Source organism: Ruditapes philippinarum, unplaced genomic scaffold, assembly GCF_026571515.1.
Source record: "Ruditapes philippinarum isolate M1 unplaced genomic scaffold, ASM2657151v2 ctg1875_1_1_1_1, whole genome shotgun sequence".
Lineage (NCBI taxonomy): Eukaryota > Metazoa > Mollusca > Bivalvia > Venerida > Veneridae > Ruditapes > Ruditapes philippinarum.
The window spans coordinates 107,654-133,704 of record NW_026851580.1 but is presented as its reverse complement, the minus strand read 5'-3'; the positions used below and the strand labels follow the sequence as shown (position 1 = coordinate 133,704).

The following is a 26,051-nucleotide window of genomic DNA, read 5'->3' as shown; positions in this document are numbered from 1 at the left end:
TTTTTGAACAACCCTCGAACATTTTAGTACCTTAAGTCTATTGTACATTGCATGTTTTTTCATTCAGAGGATTTAAATTAAGTCATATCAATTTTATTTTTAATTCCACGGAAGCTAACGACGTATGCTGAATTTACACACACACATTAAATTTTAATGTTTGTTCTTTAATTTAATAATTTAAATAATGTTACCAATAACTCTTTGGCCAGATTCAAAATAGCCTTTGTGCCACCAATTCTCGCACGATTTATCATCGTCAGTCGTGCAATCACTTTCATCACTACCGTCTTCACAGTCCCGCACTTTGTCACAAACCAGTTTATTATCTATACATCTATCACCATCACAGTAAAAAGATTCCCGGCATTCCACTTGCAAAAAAAGAGGGAAAATGACTTGCTATATGATAAGTAATCCTTCAGTATATTTGTATATGTGTTGGAGCAAACGAATTTGTTTGGAATGATTAAAGTGCAAAAAGTTTAACTTACAACATCCAATTTCATCACTACCATCTATACAGTGTGGGATTGAGTCGCATCTTTTACTGTCCTGTATACACTGTTTATTATCACAAACATATTCATTGAGACCGCAGTTTCGAAGTTCTGCAAAGTAACAAAGAAACCTAATACTATTTAAACAAGCATGTTTCGTAACGCTGCAAGCAATCCATAAGTCCCCTACAGGTTAGAATCTCACCATCATTTTAATGGGCCATTGGTCATTGAATTATGCCATTGAATGAATGAATAACATTAATAAGCTTAAATCTTTTGAGCTCTAAATTTGTCTTTATTTTAGTAATGTGTTAGGTTTCCCTGCCTTACAATGAAAATATGTTAATACAAAAAAAGAATAATAAGAAAAAATCCAATTTTCTCATGATGAATGTTTATAATTAATTTTTCAATTTATCTCTTATTTAAGTAAATTTGATGGAAAGATTCTGACCTAAAAGTCACCTCACGAAACCGTTTTTATGAACGACAGATACACAAACTTACAGACTTTCTGGCGGTAATTTTTATGTACGCTATATTTAAAACCCTTGTCATTGTATTATGATGTCGGATTTTGAAGCAAATGCTATGAAAATGTAGAAGTTTTTTCATTAAAATTATCAGTTCAGGGGGGGGGGCAATTCTGTTACTTTTTGTGCTAGACACTTTTGAGACTCATTTTTTGAGGTTTGAAGTTAATACATTAAGAAATAACTTATAATGAAAAAGCATAAACACTTGAAACGATCGCCGAAACTTTTGCGAGTAGGACAGCGCTCAATATAGTCCAAAAGTTTGCCATGGCAAATTGAAAAAAAATTGGAGACTGCAAAACAAACATAACAATAGCACCAAAAGCAAGTCTAAGGATAAGTTTAAGAATGTTTCGTGATTAAAAAAAAACTAGGAAAACTCTTACCAATATTGGCAAAGTATAAGCCATGGCAAAATACCGAAATGCCAAGGCAAAAAAAACTTTGCCATGTCAAATGCAAAGTTTAAATGCATTTTCATAAGAAAGTTGTTGAACAAAACATATTACCTTTTAAACCTTTTATTAAATATAACAATTTAAGATGGTTTCATTTTAAAGCGTGTAAAAAATACGGGTTGAATTTTCCCAAAAATCATCGAGGCAAAAAGAAACCGGCAGCTATTAAAGATTAAAATGACGTGTATGAACTACAAACTTCCATCTATTCATATCATAAGTTTCATTAATTTAAAAGTGTTTTCATTTCTTTTTGAGTAATCACAAAATTGCTAATATTTGCCATATTTTAATTCTTTTTGTTGTCGTTGCAACCAAATATTTTAATTTACAGAGAAAAGGAAAAAAAAACGCGCATAATCTCGAGACTACCATCTTCCCATATTGTAGCACTATTTTCAGTATTTTTGCGTTGTCACTGGATCAAATAGTATAAATGCCATACATATTTTAAGAATATTTGCTGCCATACCAAACGCAGTTTTCACAATAGAAAGAAAAGGAAAAATACATGCACGATTTCCAGACTGCCATCTACATATATTTCAAGTATAATAAAAATGTTTTCAGTACTTTTTGCAGTATCACGTGATCAAATCTGTGTGTATATTGCCATATCTTCAAGCTGTTTGTTGCCATAGCAAGCAAATGTTCGTAAATAGGGAGATAAAAAAAGTTTAACAATCTCTAGACTGCCATCTACCCATATTTCAAGTTAAGTATGTTTACGATACGTGTAAAATCCGCCATATTTCAGTCTAATTGTTGCCATTTCAACCATAGTTTTCAACATAGGAAGAAAAGAACAAGACATGACTAATTTCCAGAATGCAATATATCCGCATATCAAATTCCGTGCAAATATTTTTAGTACTTTTTGCGTTATCACGGGATCAAGTTTTGTGGACGGAGTGTTAACTTAATTTTTCCTCCGACAAATCCGGTAGGGGACTAATAAAATGTAGAATATAAAGTTATATACACGTATGATATTTACATTCAGATTTCTCAAGAGAATGAGTCGTTATACAAATACATTACTTTTCTCGATTGTCACAGCACAATACTTGTTGTTGTTTTTTTTTAAATACTTGTATTTCGTAGCATTGTCTTTAAAACGTCACCAATTTTTATTTTTTAAGCAATCAGCTAAACATATATTACAATAAAAAATATTAAATTAATAAGGTAATTATAGTTATTAACGTTTCAACTATACTCATTCTAAATAAAACTATCACATCGCATTTTTAATTCGTGTTCTTTTGGCACATAAACTCACATTCAAATAAAAATGATTCTTTCAAAGACGGCATCAATTTATATTCTTATACCAACCACATTTTTAACAATGTGACAATTTAATTTGTTTGAGACATGTTTTATCATAAAATATCGTACCACAAAATTCATCCTCTGCATTTGTGCAATCTGGTTTGAAATCACAGACCTGGCCTAGTTTTATACAGCTCCCATCAGCACAAGCAAATTCGTTCTCATTGCAGCCTGGCGTAATGATTGAATGATTACATATTAGTTAAGAAACAAACAAACAAACACAATCACAAAAAAACAAACAAAAAACATTCAAATACTAATTATGATTCTTGAATATCTTGCACTATCTCATTTTTAATAAAATACTAAGCTATGTAGTGCAATGATTATCATATTCCATAAAAATGCAGATTCTAATAAGAGTTTGAACATTTGAAAAGGTTATGTATCGGATTTTACTTATTGCGCCAATAGTCCAAGTGGCGTAAAGACAAATGTTTAGATTGAGTCTTGAAAGGAATATTTTCAAAAATTATTTCATATGAGAATTTTGGTATATAATTTTTGTCACTTTATGTCAGATGTACCGCTTTCCTAGAACAGATTGGATAGGAAAATATTGGTACACACGGTATGTATCCGGATCATAAGGGCTTGATGATATGCACGGCTCTGATGATGAAATAAGACTGGAAGTCTTAAGGATAGTTCAAACATTGAATGCTGTCCTTCTTTTTTCTTTTTTTCCATTCCGTTTTTGACTGACATTTTTCGAAGCAAACATAAGCAATATGAAACTTTTATGGAATTTTGCATAAAGTTATGGTGGAAATCAACAGAAGGTACTTATGTGAATAAAATAATACAATATGTTCCTTTATTCTCTCTGTGTTGGTTAACAATAACGTTATCGTCACGCTTTTCCATAAAACTAAGTTAAATCAAGTTTTTTTGAAGATGCCAAAGTGAGACGGATACTCGCTGGCTAAATTGAAATTGTTAAAGATAATAGGCGGCTTAAACTGGATAATTACCAGTATTAAAATATTACCGTCATGAAAATATATCAATATTTTTTTTCTATTAATTCTAATCTGTGAAATGATGTTTCGTGCTCACCCTTTTGTCTGCCGTCTGTATATTCAGAACATTTATGAACCCATTGTAAGAAAAAAATCATAAGGGGGGATTCACTTGTTTAAAAGTAATTTCCTTGTATACTTTCGATTTAAATTGCAAGCTGTAGCAATTTCGAATTGAAAATTAAACGGGAAATGAAGTATATTAGAAGACAAACTTTATACATGTCAGTTTAAAAATAGTCATAAGAAACGATGAATTAAATGAAAAACTACTAAGGCCCCATACAATGCATAATGAAATGTTTAAATGTACATATTATTCTGTGTATTCTGTTTTCATGCCTTTCATAATATTTAGGTAGTCCACTTTTCACATGCAAAATTGCAACACTTGGGGTAATCAAAGAGACCTTGTTTATAATAATTATAATGACTACCCCTCGTTCTATGTTAGATGTAAAATGAATTGACTCGACTCGTACAAAACTAAATAACTTGTGCCTTAAATTATATTTCTACTTGATAGATAAAAATGAGTTATAAAAATAACAGCTAACACGAATATATTATAAAATACCATAAAACAGTCAAAATCTAGTCTCACAAAGTCAAATTTCAATTTCAAGAAATAGCTTCTAGTATGATAGAAAACGATTCTAAACGTTTTAGATATGTGACTATTACAAGGCTATGGTTATCTGGCACATAGAGAATATTTTATTTGAAAATGTATATATTTTATATTTAAGTATGCTCATGGTTTTAGATATGTCCCACATAATTAATGCATATTTAGAGTTCAGACATCTAGTCATCGTTTTATAATTAAAATCCTAAAAATATAAAAATGGGAAGGTGGATACTTCTAGAAAGATTAAAAAATACGTCAAAGAGATAATGAACACTACGATAAAAGCTATCCTAGTCATTTCCCAAAGACTTTCAAATGTAGCCAGCTTATATCTTCGATGAAGCCATCGATTATCCATCTCACTTTGGTTTCGTCAGAGAAAATTTAAGATAAAGTCGTTTTACCTTAATGTGATTGCTATAAAAAATGGACAATAAAGGATCAGAAGGGTAATTTCTTCTCACAACTACCTTAAACTCAAATTTTGTGGAGTCAAAATTTCCACATTCTCTTGTTTTTTTTTCACCATGATGCCGGGGTTTTCTGCAAAATGGCAGTTTTATTTTGCTTATGTTTGATACGAAAAATGTTAATCATAACGAGATGAAAATCAGGTTAATCCGCGACACAAAACATGATGCCCCCTTGTGGATCCCTTTCTTCTCCTAACTATCACGGTTATCCCGGTAACCCATGTGAAACTTAAAAACAACCTAAGACAAAGATGAGGAGACGAAAAAGGCCGAAATCCATCTGCGCAGTATATAAAAAAATTGGAAATAAAACCGGGCCGACAATATAGGGCTACTATAAACGTTGCATTAGATGCTTCATACTTTTTAACTTTATGCTGTTTATGTTAACTTTATATCGTGCTTTATTGGATATATGTCCTGAGTCTAAGTCTAGGAGTATAAATAGTACCATTATATGAGATAGATTAACTCAATATTATCTGGCGTGAGAAGCTATAAATAAAATATGCATTATATAAATTTACTGGAGAAATCAGATGTTAAGCATGTACTAGAAAAAGCTTAATAAGAAGTAAAAAATTGAAAAATTTTCGACAGTTGATTTGTTGATAAAAATGAATATGAATCTGGACTACATGTATATTCGTACACATGAATGCAATCAATCAAATAATATTTGCGTTCCCTATTTGGCAATATTTCATTCTATTACAATTTTAAGTGCGGCTTAACCCATAACTTTATATACACGCCTTTTAACGCCTTTTTCACCCCCCTTTTTGTTGTCTCAAATGATGAAAAAATGCCTTATTTAGGCCCCAAACACTTGTTTTTGTTTGAGTAATTTTGTTAAAAAAGTGACATCTTTTTTCGGGCGCGGGCCCCCCAACCCAATAACGAACATTAGGGGGGTCCAGAAGGGTATTGTCCCCTTCTGTTTGGGGGTTTTGAAGGGTGGGCGGAGTCCCCCTCATCGCCAAGAAATTTGGACTTGTCGAACTGTAAATAACAGATGAAAATAAGGTTAATGGAAACACAAACCTGAAGCCTTTGGATCCTTTCTCTCAATCCATCCGGAGAATTGCAACACTATGGGAAAAAAATCCATTATTTAATGGAAAAAAATCCGGCCCGACAAATAGTGATGTTGCTTGGCCAATTTTACTTTAGATGTTCTCTCGTCCCATTGGTAACCTGAAATTAAGTCTGGAGTATTATGCCAATAGAATAGTTTCCAAGTAATTCTGGCTGAAGTTTGCATTAATTACTGGAGAAACAAGTTTTTATAAAAAGTATTAAAAAAGAAAATTTGAACTTGTTTGGAAATGAAAAAACTTTACAATTTTGTAACACAGTGCCAATCAACAAAATATTGCTCCCTTTTGAATAATGGGTTATTATTTTTCGTAAATGGATAAAAATATTTCAACAAATACTACTAATATATAAAAAGTCATGAACAAGTTACCATAAGGAAAGGTGATATAATAACTAAATAAAGTTTCTCAAATATTAGATTAAGGTATTTCTAGTGAACATAAAAAACGTTACTGGTATCTAAAATTGTTTATCCATAACCTTCTATTTTAAAGTAATAACGACAATTCTTCAAAATCGTTGACCCACATTGCTTCCACTTAATCACTTTAAACTTTTACGAAAATAAACATTCTACAGAAAAAGACAAGTTAAACAAGAGGGCCATGATGGCCCTAGATTGCTCACCTGACCCATCAAACTCATCCAAACAATTACCTAGACAAGCATTCTGACCAAGTCTCATGACAGGTGAGTCAAAATGTGACCACTACAGTGTTAACAAGGATTATCCATATTTGAGCAGTGTGACCTAGTTTTTCACCCAGGTGACACATATTCAAACTTGACCTAGAAATCATCAAAACAAACTTTCAGACCAATTTCCAGAATACTTGGATCAAAACAGTAGCAACTGGAGTGTTAACAAGATTTTTCTATTTTTAGCTCTGGTGACATAGTTTCACATGCGATTTCGAACTCATCCGAGCAATTACCTTGACAAGCTTCCTGACCAAGTTTGATGATAATTGAGTCGAAAATGTGACAACTAGAATGTTAACAAGGTTTTTCCATATTTGGGCGGTGTGACCTAGTTTTTCATCAAAGATGACCCATGTTCGAACTTGACTTTGAAATCATCAAAACAAACATTCAGACCAAATTACAGAATATTTGGATCACAACAGTATTAACAAGAGTGTTAACAAGATTTTTCTATTTTTAGCTCCTGTGACCTAATTTACATCCGAGAGGACCCGATTTAATCCCAGCAATGACCTAGACGAGTTACCTGATCAAGTTTGTTGACAATTGTGTCAAAATTGTGACCACTAGAGTGTTAACAAGTTTTTTCTATTTTAGCTCCTGTGACCTAGTTTTTCATCCGAGATGTCCCATGTTCGAAATCATCCGAGCAAGTACCTAGACTAGCATCCTGATAAAGTTTGATGACACTTGTGTCAAAAATGTGACCGCTATAGTGTTAACAAGAATTTTCTATTTTTAGCTCCTGTGACCTAGTTTTTCGTCTGAAATGACCCATGTTCAAACTCATCTAAGCTATCACCTAGACAAGTATCCTGACAAAGTTTGATGATGATTGGGGCAAAACTGTGACCGCAAGAGTGTTAACAAGGTTTTTCTATTTTTAGCTCCGGTGACCTACTTTTTCATCCGAGATGACCCATGTTCGAACTCATCCGGGCTTTCACCTAGACAAGCATCCTGACCAAGTTTCATGATGATTGAGGCACCAATGTGACCGCTAGAGTGTTAATAAGGGTTTTCTATTTTAAGCTCCGGTGACCTATTTTTTCATCCAGGATGACCCATGTTCGAACTCATCCACGCTATTAACTAGACAAGCATCTTGACCAAGTTTGATGATGATTGATGCAACAATGTGACCGATAAAGTGTTCACAAGGTTTTTTCTATTTTTAGCTCCGGTGACCTACTGTTTCATCCGAGATGACCCATGTTCGAACTCATTTAAGGTATCACCTAGACAAGCATCCTGACCAAGTTTGATGATGATTGAGACAAAAATGTTACCGCTAGAGTGTTAACAGGGTTTTTCTATTTTTAGCTCTTTTGACCTACTTCATCATCCGAGATGACCCATGTTCAATGTCATCCGAGCTATCAATTAGATAAGCATCCTGACCAAGTTTGATGATGATTGATGCAAAAATGTGACCGCTGGAGAGTTAACAAGGTTTTTCTATTTTTAGCTCCGGTGACCTACTTTTTCATCCGAGATGACCCATGTTCGAACTCATCAAAGCTATCACCTAGACAACATCCTGACCAAGTTAGATGATGATTGAGACTAAAATGTGACTGCTAGATTGTTAACATGGTTTTTCTATATTTAGCACTTGTGACCTAGTTCTTCATCCGAGATGACCCATGTTCAAAGTCATCCGAGCTATCAACTAGATTAGCATCCTGATAAAGTTTGATGATGATTGCGACAAAGATGTGACCGCAGGAGTGGTAACAAGGTTTTTCTATTTTTTAGCTCCGATGACCTAGTTTTTCATCTGAGATGACCCATGTTCGAACTCATCCGAGCTATCACCAAGACAAGCATCCTGACCAAGTTTGATAATGATTGATGCAAAAATGTGACGGCTAGAGTGTTAACAAGGTTTTTCTATTTTAAGCTCCGGTGACCTACTTTTTCATCCGAGATGACCCATGTTCGAACTCATCCGCGCTTTCACCTAGACAAGCATCCTGACCAAGTTTCATGATGATTGAGGCACCAATGTGACCGCTAGAGTGTTAATAAGGTTTTTCTATTTTTAGCTCCGATGACCTAGTTTTTCATCTGAGATGACCCATGTTCGAACACATCTGAGCTATCACCTAGACAAGCATCCTGACCAAGTTTGATGATGATTGATGCAAAAATGTGACCACTAGAGTGTTAACAAGGTTTTTCTATTTTATGCTCCGGTGACCTACTTTTTTCATCCGAGATGAGCCATGTTCAACCTGATTCGAGCTATTACCTAGACAAACATTCTGACCAAGTTTGATGATGATTTAGGCAAAAATGCGACCGCTAGAGTGTTAACAACAAAATGTGAGCTAAAAAATAACACAAGAAGCCTTTGTCACCTGTACTTTGTCTAATACAGTTAATTTCATCAGATGCATCTAAACAGTCTATTACAGTATCACATTTTGCAGCTATGGAAATCCATTCCTTACTTCCACATTGATGATAGTTTCTTCCTTCATCGACCGTTACGTTTAGATTTGTAGAGCTTAATTTAACGTCTCTTGCAAGGTCGTGTTCTAAAAATAATAACAGAAAATAATTGTGTTACTTAACATAAAGAAATTGAATTACAATTTTTTTCACCACTATCTCAAAGTTTCATTGTAAAACGAGTGTCGTAAACTAGCTTCTATACCAGTATAACGTATTATTTATTGTAAAGACACCCAATGGACGGAATCCTTCGACAGAATCGATCATATCACAAAACCAAACAATATGCATAAACGCACCTATTGTCAACGGGTTTTGTGAATATTTTTAGTTATAGTTATTCACTATAATAGCGTAGGTCCTACCTTTCAAGGTGCAATTAACTTCGTCGGTTTTGTCTTGACAATGGAACGTTCTATCACATTTATTCACCCATGGTATACGGCGTCCGGTAGAGTTGCATTCAAAAGAAACATCAGGAACGGCCATGATCATAGAATCAGAGCCAGTTTCTATATTGGAGGAAAAGTCCTTGTTAAGTAAACATGTGTAAAGATAAATTTATTCATTAATGTGAGGAAATTACAACCCGATAAAAATGGTTTTGATATAAAAGAAATGTACATGAAAATCATAGACTCGAGATCGAGTTTTAATATGTATAACAACTCTTCCAAATAAAATGGGTAAAATAGAAATAAAATGGAAACGTGATTTAAATTGTTGATTGTTATTGAAATTTAAGCCAAAATATCCGCAGCAAATGTTTTGAATCAGTACTTATTTTCAAATACGAAATAAGTAAAAAAGAACAAAGATCAACAAGGCATCAACGTTCACAGGACGCTGCAACCCGACACACCCAAGTAGGGCACTCAGAAGGCACCAAACAAAAACCTGTAGTGGATATAAGGATGAAGGAGTGGGACATTGAATGTCAAATTATATAAACTGAAACGGCCCATAAGGAAATTAAAGGGTTGTAAGGGTAAAATTTGGGGGAGGGGTGAAAAAATGGGAGAAGAGGAGTGTAAGAAAATACCTACAGTCAACGACAATCCAACAAGACATACATCACAAAACATGTAAACTTTCAAAACAGGTATCGATACAGACATGAGAATCACGTGAAGGAACACAGAGGGGTACTGCCTTGAAACGGTCAGTGGTAGTCAAACCACATGGGAGTTTAAACCGGTTTCAGGCGCGTCAATGCTCACTCTTAGCCCCAATATGTTCCTGAATGACACAAAAATGTAAATAAAATTAATCCCCGCGAAGTGAAATTCTAACAATGGTCATGGTTACATTATACCAAATAGATAAAACACGTAAAGGACTGTGTAAATATGTGAAAAAAGGTACAGCCTAATGACCATTACCAAAGTACTCGATGCCTAAAAAGAAGGCAGAGCAACAAGAAAATCACCTACAAGGGCACAACGAAGCAAGACAGAAGAAGAACATTAAGACAATACTGTACCAAAGGGCTTTAAATCAGCATACCTCCAGATTCATGCTTAATTCCATGAAAATTTTGAAAAGGTATTTTAAGGCAAAATGTTGTGAAGTGAACAAAGAAAGTAATTTACATTATTCAAACGGCACACAGAGTCAACGTAAATTACAAAAGGGGATCAAAATATACATAAATATCTCTTACTGAGTTAGTAACGTAGTAAAATTAGAGTGTTTGATAACGCAAAATCAGTCATTAATCACACATAACATGTTAATAATTAATTAAATATAGACAATTTTAATTTCTCTTAAGATCTTAATCAATTTCTATAAAGATTGAATTTCTTGAAATATTTTGGCTCATCTTGAGGCGTGCAGCTTTAAAAACTGTCCATCATAGAATCTCCCACTTAGTCCGTCAGATGTAATTAAAAGAGGAAAGCGTAGCGTCCAACTTTAAAAGGGTACCAAGCATGCGGTATGCCTTAAAATAATTGGGTCATAACCTCTTTAAATAAACCGTTTGATAATTTTAATGAAGACGGCAGAAAAATTACTATTACTCATGATCCTACGAAGTTTGTTAACCACATCTCCATAGAAATCAGGTTTGCTAATACCTTGTCGTAAAAGAGCTTTTAAATAACAATTAAATTTTAAAACTAAGTCTGAATTACGATGGTAAAACTTTGTAAAATATTTACGCAGTTTATGATAGCGATAACCTTGCTTAAGACGTTTGTTAGTAATAAATAAATTGCGTTCATTTAAATCTTCAACACAACTGCACACCCTAGCAATTGTTAATAATTGAGAAATATACACCCCATATAATGTAGTATGAGATACATCTCCATCTAAATGTGGATAGTTAACAATATTAAAATCAAAATCATCTCTTTCATCGTAGATTTTAGTTACTATAGTATTGTTAATGATAGAAATGTTTAAATTAAAAACAAAAAGATGTAATAACGTGTGAAGAGTTAATTCTATTCGTACTGGGGTATATTTTAGAAACCATTTGATCGAAATAAGGATTATTCATGTTAAGGATATCATCTAGGTAGCGGGAGATGTTTTTTTAAATGCATGTATACTTTCCTGATGTAAAGTAGGGGAAAGACTTAACATAAAATCCTTCTCATAGCAGTAAAATAATTTATCAGCTATCAGGGGGCACAATTAGTTCCCATTGGAATGCCTATTATCTGTTTGAAAACATTATCATTATTATTTATAAGATTATCATTTATAAGATTATGTGGCACTGTTGTGTATATAAAAACCAATAAACAGAAATCTGGAATATTTCATTATAATGTTTACATGAAAACATATTTTTAAAAGGAGTTTTTATTACATGTTGCCATTTATTTTTAATTATCATAAAGTGTACAGAAAAAAATCTATCTATTGCTGTGAGAATAAGATTCTGAGTTCTAATAAATAGCTCAAACTCATTTTAAACACCATTTAACAACGACAAAAGCATACGTGGAAAGAAACATGGCTCCCAGACCGACACACTGTCATTCACGTAGCAACCCATTATTCCAGAGCGATATGGGTCTTGACATAATGTAGAATTTTTCTTTAAAACTTCTTTTCGTTGGTCAAATGTTTTATTGAAATGTATCAATGCATTTTTAGTTAGATTACTCCAATTCTGACACAACTTCCCGGAGTAGGAGTAATTCATTTTTGTTTTGTTTCCTTCAGACAAATAAGTATTACACCTGCTTTTCTTTGAGGCAACTGAAAACGAAAATGTTACAATATACTTATTTCAAAATCAGGAGGTAAGCCATGTCAAATGTGTACTTTAACTTCAAATAGCAAATATAAAACAATATATACCAAAACATGTATACATTTTGCGTCCTTAATACTCAAACATGTAAACAAAATAGGAAAAAAATAACCTATTTCGAAACGGTAATGATAGAGTTACATAATTATGCACGTATAATAGAATTTTCAATGTTATTTATGAGATTTGCTTAAATACATTCAAATGTTCAAATGCGAAAAAAATCATGCCCATATATTTTCCTTTTAACCTTTTATATACTTTATTGTTTGGCATTCAAAGTACGTAATTTTTCGTTCAATTTAAACATTTAAACATTAAATGACTCAATCAGAGGAAAGCCGAAGGCAAAATACATGTATAGAAAATGAGAATATGTTCTTTTGTCCCATATACCAAATACAAATTCTAAGATATGATTTCTAATAAGATAGAATCATATAAGACGTTAATGTATGAAGCAACAACGTAAAATGCCCGTTTTGTTCGGAAGCTTGCATATAACCCCTGACAAAAGCACAGGTGTTATAATGGGTAAACTTCAAAGTTAATTTAACTTTAACTCAACCAAGACGAAAACATTTCTGTTGCAGTATGAACAAAAATAAATTACATTTTGCTTTCCCCTTTTCATTATAATCCGACTGGCAGATGAAATAATCTGCATTATGTCCATTGTTACAATATTCTGATTCCAATGTTCTGTCTGTAATAAATGACCGGAAGTTTGTGCAAGTACAGTCTCCAACTGATGGCTCACCAACTGCCCTGAAATTTGTGAACGAGGAAATTTTCAACCAAAACATGATAAGCCAAAGTTTACTGAAACGAATATACATCTAACAAAAAAATGAAACATGACTGGAAGAACATGTAAATTGTTAAATTTAAACGATATGCTTTTTATTGTTCTTAAAACTTTAATAAACGTTAAGAATTAATACGTGCAACATGTGTAATTGTTGTTGCTGCTGCTACTGATTTGGTTTTGCTAGGTTTATCTTTGTTATTTGATGGAGTCCGTTTGTCTGTTTGTTTGTTTTTCGTTTTTCTTTGTCAAAAATAAAAGACTAAAACATTTACAGCTACATTTATTGAATAGAAATATCTAAAACATGACCAAACATGAAGGTAAAAAAGATAAAGCTTAACAAGATATTGTATAATATGATACTACAATAACATTCACCAAATATGTTAGCTATTTAGGTACTGATCTAGATCAAAGTCTATCCAGAGATTCTATAGCCAATCAGATAATTAATAAGGCTGATGCAAAACGAAGGATTTTATATAGGAAAAATTGATATATTAATATGTATACTAAACAGCTTTTAATTCTTCATTGAAAGAATGTCATTTTGATTATGCGTGTGCCTCCTTGTATTTGGGGTTGAGTCAAAATCTAAAAGATAGACTTCAGGCCACACAGAATAAGATGGTGAGATTTAAAATTAATCTCAGTCCCCATACTCATAGGTTGGTTACCAATACATTTGAATTTCGTTATCTTTTGTTATATACACGAGATACACAATAATAATGCAAAGTAAGTTATTCAAATGACCACTTTCAACCTGCAAATGAAGTATACTCTTACTCAACTAGTTTGAGACATAGTTACAGTCATTATATTCACAGAGTTAACCCATTACTTCATAAGCATTTTGTGAAAAATGGCTGTTTTCATTGAAAAGTCTCCCGTTGCAAGTTCAAATTGCTATAAAACTATAAAAACTGCTTCAATACTAATCAAACTTTGCCCAAATGGCCTTTGTAACAACATGCTCAGGCTTAAATTTCCTGTTACCATGGCAACGAGGGGACATCTTAAAATTGCCAAAAATCACAGTGTATCGTTGATTTTTTCCATCGAAAGATTTCAAGGTGCTGCAACTTCTCAATGGATAGAGATAGAGTCAAATGCTTTTCAGTGTTGGTTACACGTTACCTTATTATCGATCTGAGGTCATTTTTAGCCTCTCACAAGTCCATAATTTTCCTGGCGATGAGGGGGACTACCGGCCCCTTCACCCCCCCCCCCCCAAACAGAAGGGGGCATATCCCCCTTCTGGAAACACCCTCATGTATCTTTCGGCTGGGGGACCTCGCTGAAAAATGAAAACATGTGTTTGGGCCATGACAGAACAGTTTTTTCACTATTTGAGGCCTTAAGGAGGGGGGGGGGTCGAGAGTGCGTTGTGTCGCGTATATATGAGGTAAAAGGTTAAGGGTTTCGGAGTGAAAATATTTGTACTAAATTATATCAGGACTAGAACATGTAACCAACACATCTTAGATCCATAACAAGACGTGATCTTTATTAAAACAATCTCAAACGGAACATTTTATGCATTCAGCATCTGTCTAGTATTTTTAATTTAGTCATTACACTGTAATTGTATTACTTATTTTGTGTGTTCAGTGTATAATTTTAGTAGAATCTATTCATTGTCAGAAATTTTCTGTCATACCTATGACGATAATACGTGTGTTGTGCAAAATTGTGAACTATTAACTTATCTGCAATAACTGGTATAAGAAACTTTAGCAACTTGTGATTCAATAATTTTAATGCAATTTCTGATAAAAGTGCCTTTCTGGTGTCATATGATCAATTCTTAGGACCACAGTCGAAACAAGCTTTCTTTTTGCGTCATCCTTGGTAATGAATATGTAGCATCAACACGTGCAATTTCATGATGACATTGAATTTGTAGTTGTTTAATGACATGCGCTTATAACCAGACTAAAACTTTCTCTCAACACGTGCAATTTCATGATGACAATGAATTTGTAGTTGTTTAATGACATGCGCTTATAACCAGAATAAAACTCTTATAACCAGAATAAAACTATGTAAAATTATAACATATTTACCATGGCGAAAAAATTACTTCATAATTGTTCAACCAAACATATTTTCCTTTCCTATCTGTGACAATTTTGCGCTTTAATCCTGAAATGTGAATACATCTATACATCCATTCCCATAAAAGCGAACATCGATAGACATATTTCAGATTCAGCACATAGTAAAAGGGGTTCATGCATGCGTGCGTTCTCAACTCAAAATAAAATTTTTATCATTGCCTTAACTGGCAAAAACGTTTAAAATTTTTAAAAAATTGGTTCATGATAATCCAAATTGCATACAACTCAGTAAAAGAATTCAGTTACAAAAATTGTGTCATATCTTCAAAAGCCAACTCACCTATATGTGCTTTATAGCTTGAACCTTTTGAATCACTAATCTCAGCTCTTCGATCAACGTACCTCTGTTCACGAAGTAGGTAATTAATGTACTGTAATTCTTTTGGTGACTGTATTGTTACAAGAAATTGGTCATATTCCCCACAAACGGAACCAGCTTGTTTCCAGGACATCGATGACGAAAATATGTTGTAACACTTTTTGAATTTCTGCGAACAAACTGCAAAGTAAAATGATGTTTCATTTAGTGTTCTAAACACGTTTTGTAAATGTTTAGAATTTAGTTGTATATATAAGCTACTATTACACAGTTCCTGCGTTATAATCACATTCCTACGTTACGGGATATACTCGATGTCAAATTACTTCATTAAGCTATTGCCTTGCGCCCTTGATTTATTGAACAAGAAAGTTTTATTTTAGTCTTTATCAGATTTTAATTTTACATATGTTGCTTATTCCTGTTTTCAATACTTGTATACAAATAACAATCATAAAAAACTAAATAAGAAATGGTTCTTATTTAATGGCGTATTTCACTAAAACACTGTAGCAAGTACATACTCATTAAAAATATGCGCTAAGATTTACAATGAAAACAATATGCTCGGAACAAATACCCGTATTATTCTCCAAAGTATTTAATAAATACCGTTTAGATTATTTACAGCTTAAATGTTCTTTAAGTTCTGATAATGACACACCGGGTCTTTCGGAAGATTATTTATTTATTAAGTTGGCATTTTAGTTACGACATTGCAAGGTATAATGACAACTCTTGAGTTTTTCCGTTGGAGGAACACGTTAAGTATTCTTTCCTACCTTTTCGAAAACAAGCTGGATGATTTCCTCACATGAGTGTCCGAAGTCACCTGGTTCAAACACACTCAGTGAGTTGTTGATAAGACAATTGAGATTAAAGAAAAAAATACGACTACATGGATCTTAAAAATAAGTAGGTACCTGTTGTGTTAGTTGAGCCCTTCATCTCGCCATCTAAAATGTGAAGTAAATGTAATATCTTAGTGACTTAATAAATCATTGCGTTAGACAAACATTGCATTAACTTACGTGACGATGCATGCATCGGTTGTATTTGCGTCATGCATTTTTAGGAATACATGTATATAAGTCGCATTGTATAATTCTACAAGAAGTTCATTATTGAATATAGAATTTACTAGCATAATATCGGTATCGTTCAAATAAAATTAAGAATGTCATCAATACATGTGGTTAACGAGATAAACGTAAAATGATAAATGATATCATTTAATGTCTTGAAGATATTGAATAAGTGTATTCAAGTTCAAAACTAAATTTATTGGACGACTTGGATGGAATTGTATTGTGCGATCTTCTCTCATTAGAAAAGTTCAATAGGTTTAAAGTGGCAATATGTTCCTTTTTTTGCATTGTCATGTTGAGCTGAATTAACAATGTACTTTAAAAGAGTTACATAATTATATAATGGTGATTGACTAACACTTCATTTTGGAAAATGTATGGGATAAAAGAAAAATCTGCCTAAAATATCAAAAGACTGCCCTCACTACTTCCGGTAGTCAGAGAACCCAGGTAAAAGTCCTACGTTTCAATAAAATCGCCCTCTTCATCAATGCACTTTGCCCACCTGTGCTCCAACTTGTATAATCCTTCAAAAAAGAACTCTCAACTTTGGTCCTCAAAGAACACATTGACCGCCTCCGTGGCACCTTCATTGCTTCCAAAACGTTTACCACGAAGCTTGGTTTTCAGTTGTGGAAACAGGTAGAAGTCAGAGGGCTCCATCCCGGGTAGAATTGGGGATGGGAAAGAATTACAAAGTCGCAGTCAGTTGCAGCAGCCATCGCAACTTTGGATGTGTGAGCTGGCGCATTGTCGTGCAGGAGACGAACGCCTTGAGTCAGTTTGCCCCTCCTTTTATGCGCGATTACTTAAGGCAGACGTCTCAATTTGTTTGCATAGTACGTTGATTGAATCCATCTTCTTCCCTGCTGATGGCACTATCTTGAATTTCTTCAGAGGGAGTGAGCCAGTCTGCTTCCACTGCATGCTCTGTTCTTTTGGATTCTGGATCGAAGTGATGGACCCATGTTATTCTTTGTAACGATCTGGTAGATGAAATCAGGTTCATTCTCGTTGCGAGACAAAGGTTATCTTGAAATGACAAGCCTGGTTTGTTTCTGGTCGTCAGTCAACTGTCTGGGGACCCATCTAGAGGAAACCTTTGACATGCCATAGACCTCAGTCAAAATAGCCTGAACTGCACCAAAGTTTCATCGTTGGTTGCCTCTTTTGGCCGCCCAGGCCGCTCATCATCTCCAATGCTCTACCTGCCCCTCCTCTTAAATTCAGCAGCCCATTTGTTCACAGTGTTATAAAAAGGGGACTGATTTCAACTTACTCTATTTGATCTAAATGACACACGCCTTTACTGATCAAAGTGTGTTTTACGTTACTTAATATTGTACAACCGCGTGTAACTCGGTCAGTAATCTTTAATAAGATATCGGTATCGGCGTATCGTTTGTTAATGTCTGTGTAGTGGCTAGAAGTATATCGGGCCGAGAACTTTTTGATCATTTCTCGTAAACAGCTGCAAAATTTCAGGAATTATCTTGTGTCCTGTTTACCGGTTTAGCGATCATGATAATTTATTTATAACTAGAAAAGTATCCATAGGACACAAGTGCCCCCACCGCGCCACTGTTCTGTCAATCTTATGACTCTAGGTCAAATGTTTTTAGTTTTCAAAAAATATCTAAAGAGCAAGAACTTTACAAATACTGAATAAATCCACAAGCAAACCCCAAGGTGCATAAGTACACATGCTGACCAACATTCTTGTTCACTTTCAGGCCTACAAGTGAAATATTTTTTGAGCTATGCATGAACAAGTTGAAAATTGCAAATTTATACTACTGTATGTCAAGGGCAATAACTCTAACAAAACTAGAAAATTCATATGCAAAGTCCTAGGTCCATAGCTTCACAGTGATGTGAATCATTATTCCTGTAATTTAGTGATGTTGATCATTATTTCTGTAAAGTTGGTTGATTCTAACTCAAACACTCAAGGAACAAATAACAACATAATTTAATGGTTTTACTAAGTCAAGGGAAATATCTCTACAAATACTGGATAAATCCATAAGCGAAACCCCAGGTGCAAAACTAAATATGCTTGGCAACCTTCACATAAAGTTCAATGACTCTATGTCAAATCCTTTTTGAGTTACACAAGTTGAAAATTGCAAAAATTTACTAAGTCAAGGGCAATAATTTTAAAAGTACTCAATATATACAGAAAAAATACCAAGGTGCACATTGCACATACTGATCAACATTCCTGTAAAAATTCATGACTATAGGTCAAATACTTTTTGAGTTACATGTGACACAAGCTGACAATTGCAAATTTTTACTAAGTCAATGGCAATAGCTCTAAAAATTCTAAATAAATTCAGACGAAAATACCCAGGTGCACAACTACACATGCTGGTCAACATTCCTGTAAAGTTTCATGACTCTAGGTCAAATACTTTTTGAGTTATATGCGACACAAGTTGAAAATTGCAAAATTTTACAAAGCCAAGGGCAATAACTCTTAAAGTAGTAAAAAAATCCACACGAAAATACCCAGGTGCACAACTACACATGCTGATTATCATTCCTGTAAAGTTGAATGACGACTCTAGGTCAAATACTTTTTGAGTTACGTGCGTCACAAAAGAGAACGGACGGACGGAAGGACAGACGGACGTTCCAACATTTTGGCTTGAGGGGCTATTTTCTTTGTCATTTTCTTTGTTTTCTTAAGGGCTACTAGCCCCTAAACCCTTTGATCACAGAATGAACCTATTGTTCTCTTTTGTTCTCTTTACTGTTATATAGCCCCTAAACCCAAAATGTTTGCTCGGACAGACGAACGGACGGATATTATTACCAGAGCTACATTATTGGGTTTTCTTTTGTTATTTCTTTTGTTCTTTTTAACCACACAATGCAGAAAATAACCCCACAAGAGAAACGGAATGAATGACATCAAAGACATCTATTTTTATGAGAACCCTAGACCAAACCCGATAATGTAGCTCTAGTTGGTACGTACGGACGGATGGACGGACGGACAAGGGCAAATCTAAATGCTCGCCACTAAGTGGGGGCACAAATATGAAAGGAGTTATCATAAAATGTAAACTTATTGTAACTTTCACCTGTTCACTCACTATATACCCTTGGACTTTGACAATGAAACTACACGAATATATATATTTTTTTATCTATTCTATATCAAATATAAGACCTGTTTAGAGTTTAAAAAAAAGATTCCATTTAAATTGCATATACCCCTTATAAAGGCTAATAATAAAACGCTAACATTTAGTGCGTCTTTTACACTATGTTGGCGAAACGTTAATGATGTCGCGTCAAAATATAAGCACATACGTGCAACACCGATATTTAGCAGTTGCAAAAGTGGTACGGGGTGTAAATCAAAATGTATACAAGTTTGCTTCTTTTACGCTTAAAATGGGATTAATTCACTGCAATCAGATACGCAAAAATGGATGCCGCCAGCAATCAGTCTGAACACTATGGAGAGGTCTAATAACCTCTCCAATAAATAACTTTACTTGAATATATATTAGATATGTCATTTCAAATAAATATACCTGTTTTTAAGGTAATTTCGGTCCAGTTGGCTAAAGAGTAGTTTTTTGTCCTGTAATGTAATCGAAATCCCTCCTTTCCTATAAAGGCTTTAGTTGGATCTTCGTATTTACGAAATACAATCAACAAAGTACCCTCTTCGGAACTGATTTTTTCCGGAGGTTTATTTGTGTTGCAGTATGTATTTTCTATGTCGCCATTTCTTTCAATTATTGTGAGACGAGAGCGACTCTCGGTTATTTCTAAAAAATATAGGACGTTCATAGTTTTTCATAAAGGATTACATAGATGATGCATTTACAACAGTAACTCAAGTGAAACCTTTTACGTAGAATTCAGTGATTTTATTGTATTCTCTGTGTTTATAATAGCTTTTTAAGTCTTAAACGCAGGTATTTGATTAATTTTCTCCGAAGATTAATGATAATCGTTTGTTTTATTTATGACCTATCAACACATCTCTTCAGAAGTCTTTATTAGTTTGATAACTGACTTATTTGCGATCAAGTACCATAATATCACAAATTTTCAAATGGTCCATTCATTGTAAAGCTGTCAATATCACCAGGAGACAAAAATTTAGTCAGTGAAATGTTGCAAGTAATAAGATAAAGGAAAACGACGCTTACCTATCGGGCATACAATATAAAAGTCTATAAACTCAATCTCGATGCCGTGGTGATGTTTTGCCCGGATCCTAAACCTTTCTTCAAAATTGTCAAACGGATTATTCAAAATCGACATTGACGTAAGTATCATTTCTGGATTTATGCAAATCTCTTTCCTTCCATTACTCCAATTCACGCTTGGACCGATGGATAAACAAGCTGGAATATCTAAAACACCAATTCATATCATCCTTCAAAACCAGTAGTTTCATGAAGAATAATGGTTAAAGGTATTAAGTAACTTTGTTTGAAGTATGTTTGAATGATTTACCTGTTTTATAACAATAAAGTCACATACCTATATTACTTATATAGAAGAGAGAACGTAAATGTGGCTGAAAATCGCATTTCATTTTGATATCAACTTACCTTCTTTAATAACAACTGCTCGAAACCTACTTCCTTTGAATTTATGGAAACACGGTTGAAATGTTATAACTACAAAAGTATTATTTGTTTCAATAATAAACACTCTTTCGTTAAAATTGTTATCAAGTTCAGTTCCATTTAATTGCTCCTGTAAATCTGTTCCTAGAATGAGTTTGTCGTCACACCCATTATCATCATTTACTACCTGAAGTGAAAAGAAAATGATAATTGAGCGTGATAATATATTCATTTAACACTTTTATTAATGTATATTATTCTATATTTATTCTACACTTAAGCATAATTATTATATATTGTTTAATACACGTTTGCCCTCATAGCGTTCGCCCGGTTACCTCAAGAGGGATATCATCGGATTTGTACTTTAAGGGTCGCCGACTTGAAATTTCATCATGATAATTGGGCTCAATGGTTTTTAATCTTGCACTACTGATTCAGAAAGCATGTGGGACTAGGATTACTAGTCTGTACTTTGCGGAGTAATTCTTTATTATTGACCAGCTTCCCAGGAGACCCTGTTAGGTGGACAAACCGCCGTTATATGACAAATAATATGTCAAATCAGCTTAAAAGCAGACAAAGAAATAAGACTTAAAAGGTTCCCTCTTTTGCATTCTAACACGAAACTCATTTTGATTTTCAAAAAGTGTTAACTTCTTGTGTACAACAAAAATGTTTCTAATGTCAAAACAACGCATTCGTTTTATGATTTTTTAGATTATGCTCTTCAAAGACAGATATAAAACACAATAACAGGCTGACAATAATGTGTGAGTTGGAGTTTTTGAAATATTTTCTAGAATTAAGTGCTCAGCAACAAAATGAGCAGTCCAAATAAAAGGTGTTAAGATTTATTTGCTTGCGGACATAAAACAGTAGACTTACTAACGTCTAGGATGTAATTTTCGAAAAGCCTTCTAACACTAAAGCAAAAACCATTAACATCGTCTTATGCATTCTTGAGATTTTAGGAGGATTCGTCATCATTATGTTAATGTCGTTATATATAGTCGGTGGTTATCGTTTTACGGTTACCAATCGAAAAGCCTTTCTTTGATTGACGCAAATGTGCATATATATAACTTAAACTGATATATATTATGCATTAGAATTGTAAATGTCTTTGGATAGCTTAATAACATAACATTATACACTAATTTACTAAAAATTACTTCAACTATTTAAAATCATTCTCTACTATCGTGGCCAAATCAGATGTAAGTCTGGGAGCGCGTTGCTTTAACATTAACCAGTTTCAGTACATGTTCGTAATGAAATGGAGCCATAGCACATCATATGTAGAGGAAAAGACAGCTGCATCATTGCAAAAATGGTATGTTCATTGCAGAGCTCAGGAAAAATCGTATAAAGAAATATTCGGAATATTTAAGAATATTTGAGAGAGTTAGTCATTACAACCAGTTCAGATTGCCTTAGATTCAAGTAATAAGTTAGCTGCTACACATTGTATTCTGGTTTTCTTGTTTATGATAAGCAGTGCGCCTATCGGGCTTAGTGGAATACTCTCTTTGTAACGGGCAAAGAACACATGTTTGTAAAGGGGAGGGATTTCGTTGTTAGTAATGACAAATGTTCAAAAAAACAAGCACCGACTTTAGCGGTATTAGTGCTTGACACTATAAGAATTGAGAAGGATTTGAAAAATATATCAACACATGGGATGTTATTGTGTCAAACAGCGCCAAACATTTGCTGCTGTAAGTATAAAAATAAGTAAGTCATGTTAATATTTATGAGAATGAATAACTTGTTGAAAATTCTATTCAGGAAAAATATAAAATAACAAAAGGCCATGGTTTTATGGACTGAACATTTAACACTACACATCTGAAATGTTTTGCAAATCTGGTTCCTTCTGTCATAACTATAAATTTGCAAACAAAATTGAGCGGAACGACCTCTTAAATAAGTCCACATAGATTATACTATTGCCAACATTTACTATAACCGCTGCAGAACAACCAACAGTAAAGCAATTATAACAAAAGTGTTATTTTTTAAAGTGAACATTTACAATAAATAAACCTCTTTAGAATAACATTTTTCAGGGCAACTTAACTGTTTGTCTTCCAGAGAATTTTGCTCTGCAGAGGTTTGATTGTATACTGAAAGAAAAAAGTTTAGCAAGTTTTTCACACCTAATATTTTCTCCTTTTGAGCTTTCGAATGAAGACGTTTTTATATGTAAATGATGTACTTATCGATGCTCTTTACACATCTATTGTGTTTGTTCGAAAACCGTGTATTTTATCAGCGAAGCGTAAGAAACTCGAAAATCACGTGCAACGTAAGCACGGCAATTTCGGTAGCGTGTAGAGTCGAGTAATGTACCTCATTGTTTTGAGCTGTTACCACAAACAAAATAACCAGTTTAAAACTCGAAGAAATTCCAATGGGGAGTCGCCAAGGAATGACGTTAGAAGAACGTCAAAGAGCTGTAGGTATGCTCCACGCTGGTATGACGGCAATCGCCATGAGTCTACAATTAGTCGCCTTAGAAACCGTCTGAGGCAAAATGGACGAGTCAACGACAGACCAAGATCAGGCAGACCACGGAAAACAACGCCACGCGAAGACCGTCACATCACGACGCTTTCTCGACGTAACCGGTTTATGTCCAGTGGGAAGATAGCCCGAGATCTCATGAATACTACTTGGACAAGGGTGTGCCTCAAAACCATGAGAAATAGGCTTCGCGCGGCAATGCACACTAGATACTGAACTCCTTGTGAATTTTGACGCCTTACCCCTAACGTCTTTCAGGCTGTACAGTGAGCTAAGGCAACAGGGTTTTGAAAATTTATTGTTACAAACTAATTGAAAACTAAATGCTTTATTCAATTATGTACTTGGTTTAAGTCAAATTGGTATAGTTTCAATAAACCAGTGAAATATTTCCGAACTTGCTAAACTTTTTTCTCTCAGTATATTTACTATACGGCAAAAAGATCATATAGCTGTTTCACTTCAGAATCTTTAATGCATTATATTTCCTGTAGATAGAATAAAAAGCAATTACATTCTTCAGACCTACATCCCTTTTCTCAGTTATAGTAAAACAGTCGAAAGTAAAACCATGAGAATATTTCGTGCACCTTCGTAAATGTTCCTAAATAATTAAAAAAAGATTTGTGTAAGGTCACATACATGTATTTACGCTACTAATTAATGTTCACGAAACAATACGCTTTCTGATAACGCTCTGAGTTCGTCACACTTCGGAAAGTATTTGTGATTGATAGTTCTCACAAACCTAAAAGTCGTTAAATTTCAACTATTATTGTAAACTTCGGTCAATACTTACAAATTTTAAAATTTTATCAAATTTGCAAAGCTTCGTGTAATCAATTTGCTCAAAAGAACCCTATAAATGTCCACAAAGTGTATAAGTCTTACCATTTGGTTCAACTGGTTCAACGTGATGTTTGTGAAGATTAATTTCACATAGTGCTGATGATTAAAATCTATTATCCATGAATAACAGTAGTCACTTCCTGTTAGATATGGATAGCCTATAGACATTATTACTGAAGCCTTTTGAACATATAATGCGTTCGTAATTATCGTTGTATTACCCCTCTATAAAACTTGGAAACAGGTCAACAGCATCTGAAGGAAACGTATATTATCCAATATTAGGTTACTTTTTATGTTTTTCTTTTCCTTCTATTTATTATTTATATAGTCAATAAACGTAAAAGAGATTTGATATTAACAAGAAAGGTGTCGTCACGACATGGATGCCCCAAACCTGCAGCCAAAATTTCAAATGTTATACATGTAATAATATTTATAGTTCCAAATTTGTTTGCACAAACTATTTTTTTCATTCTAAGTTCAAACAACTTAAACAATCCAATGTTATCACATACCATTTTTATACAAAGTTTAAGGCCATGAAACTATTCAGTTTTAACCTTGCAAATTGCATGTTGCATATTTGTAGCCGAGATAATAACTACATACATTTCCATAAATGCGTGCGGAAACTGAAAACTTTATTTTTTTCAAACTTTCAAGAATGATAACTTTGTCCAAAATCATCGAACCAGGATAACATTCAAACTTGGCCTGCTTATGTCTAAAATGTGTCTATATGACAAATTTCAGTTGAAAGTGTTCAACTGATGGTGTGATAATGAACGGAAACTAAAAATTTCCTCTTTCTTTAAAGAGGTATAATTCTGTCAGAAATCAGTAAACCAAGACCAAATTTTAACTTGGCCTGTGCATTCCTTGAACGTATCGATACATTCAATTTGAGATGAATTCGACAACTGTTGGGAAGATAATGATCGGAAAATTTCTTCTTTTTTTAAGTGAAAGGGGCATCACTCTGCCAAAAATGATCGAACCATGACCAAATTTAAACTTGACCTGCGCAGTCCTTTGACGTATCCATACCTCAAATTTGAGTTGAATGCGTACTACTGTTGGGGAGATATCAACGGAAACTAAAAATTTCATCGGACTATAATCAAAACTTAGCTTGCATTTTCACATGATATGTCTATATGTTACATTTGAATTTAAATGTGTGCAAACGTAACTAAGTAATGGAAACTGATAATGACGGAATGA

General features: G+C 33.7%; 1 protein-coding gene across 1 annotated transcript; it reads right to left on the bottom strand.

Annotated features, from left to right (window-relative positions):
• Positions 1-180: 180 nt before the first annotated feature.
• On the bottom strand, positions 181-25,067 carry LOC132750277 (uncharacterized). The gene is made up of 14 exons (XM_060740255.1): positions 24,867-25,067; positions 21,429-21,633; positions 21,021-21,227; positions 20,394-20,633; positions 16,678-16,710; positions 15,716-15,934; positions 15,382-15,460; positions 13,115-13,269; positions 12,186-12,446; positions 9,593-9,739; positions 9,131-9,310; positions 2,899-3,003; positions 495-611; positions 181-374 (listed from the first exon to the last, which is right to left on the bottom strand). The coding sequence occupies exons 1-14, from the start codon at positions 24,990-24,992 to the stop codon at positions 181-183; spliced, it is 2,268 nt and encodes a 755-aa protein (XP_060596238.1). The 5' UTR covers positions 24,993-25,067.
• Positions 25,068-26,051: the final 984 nt, after the last annotated feature.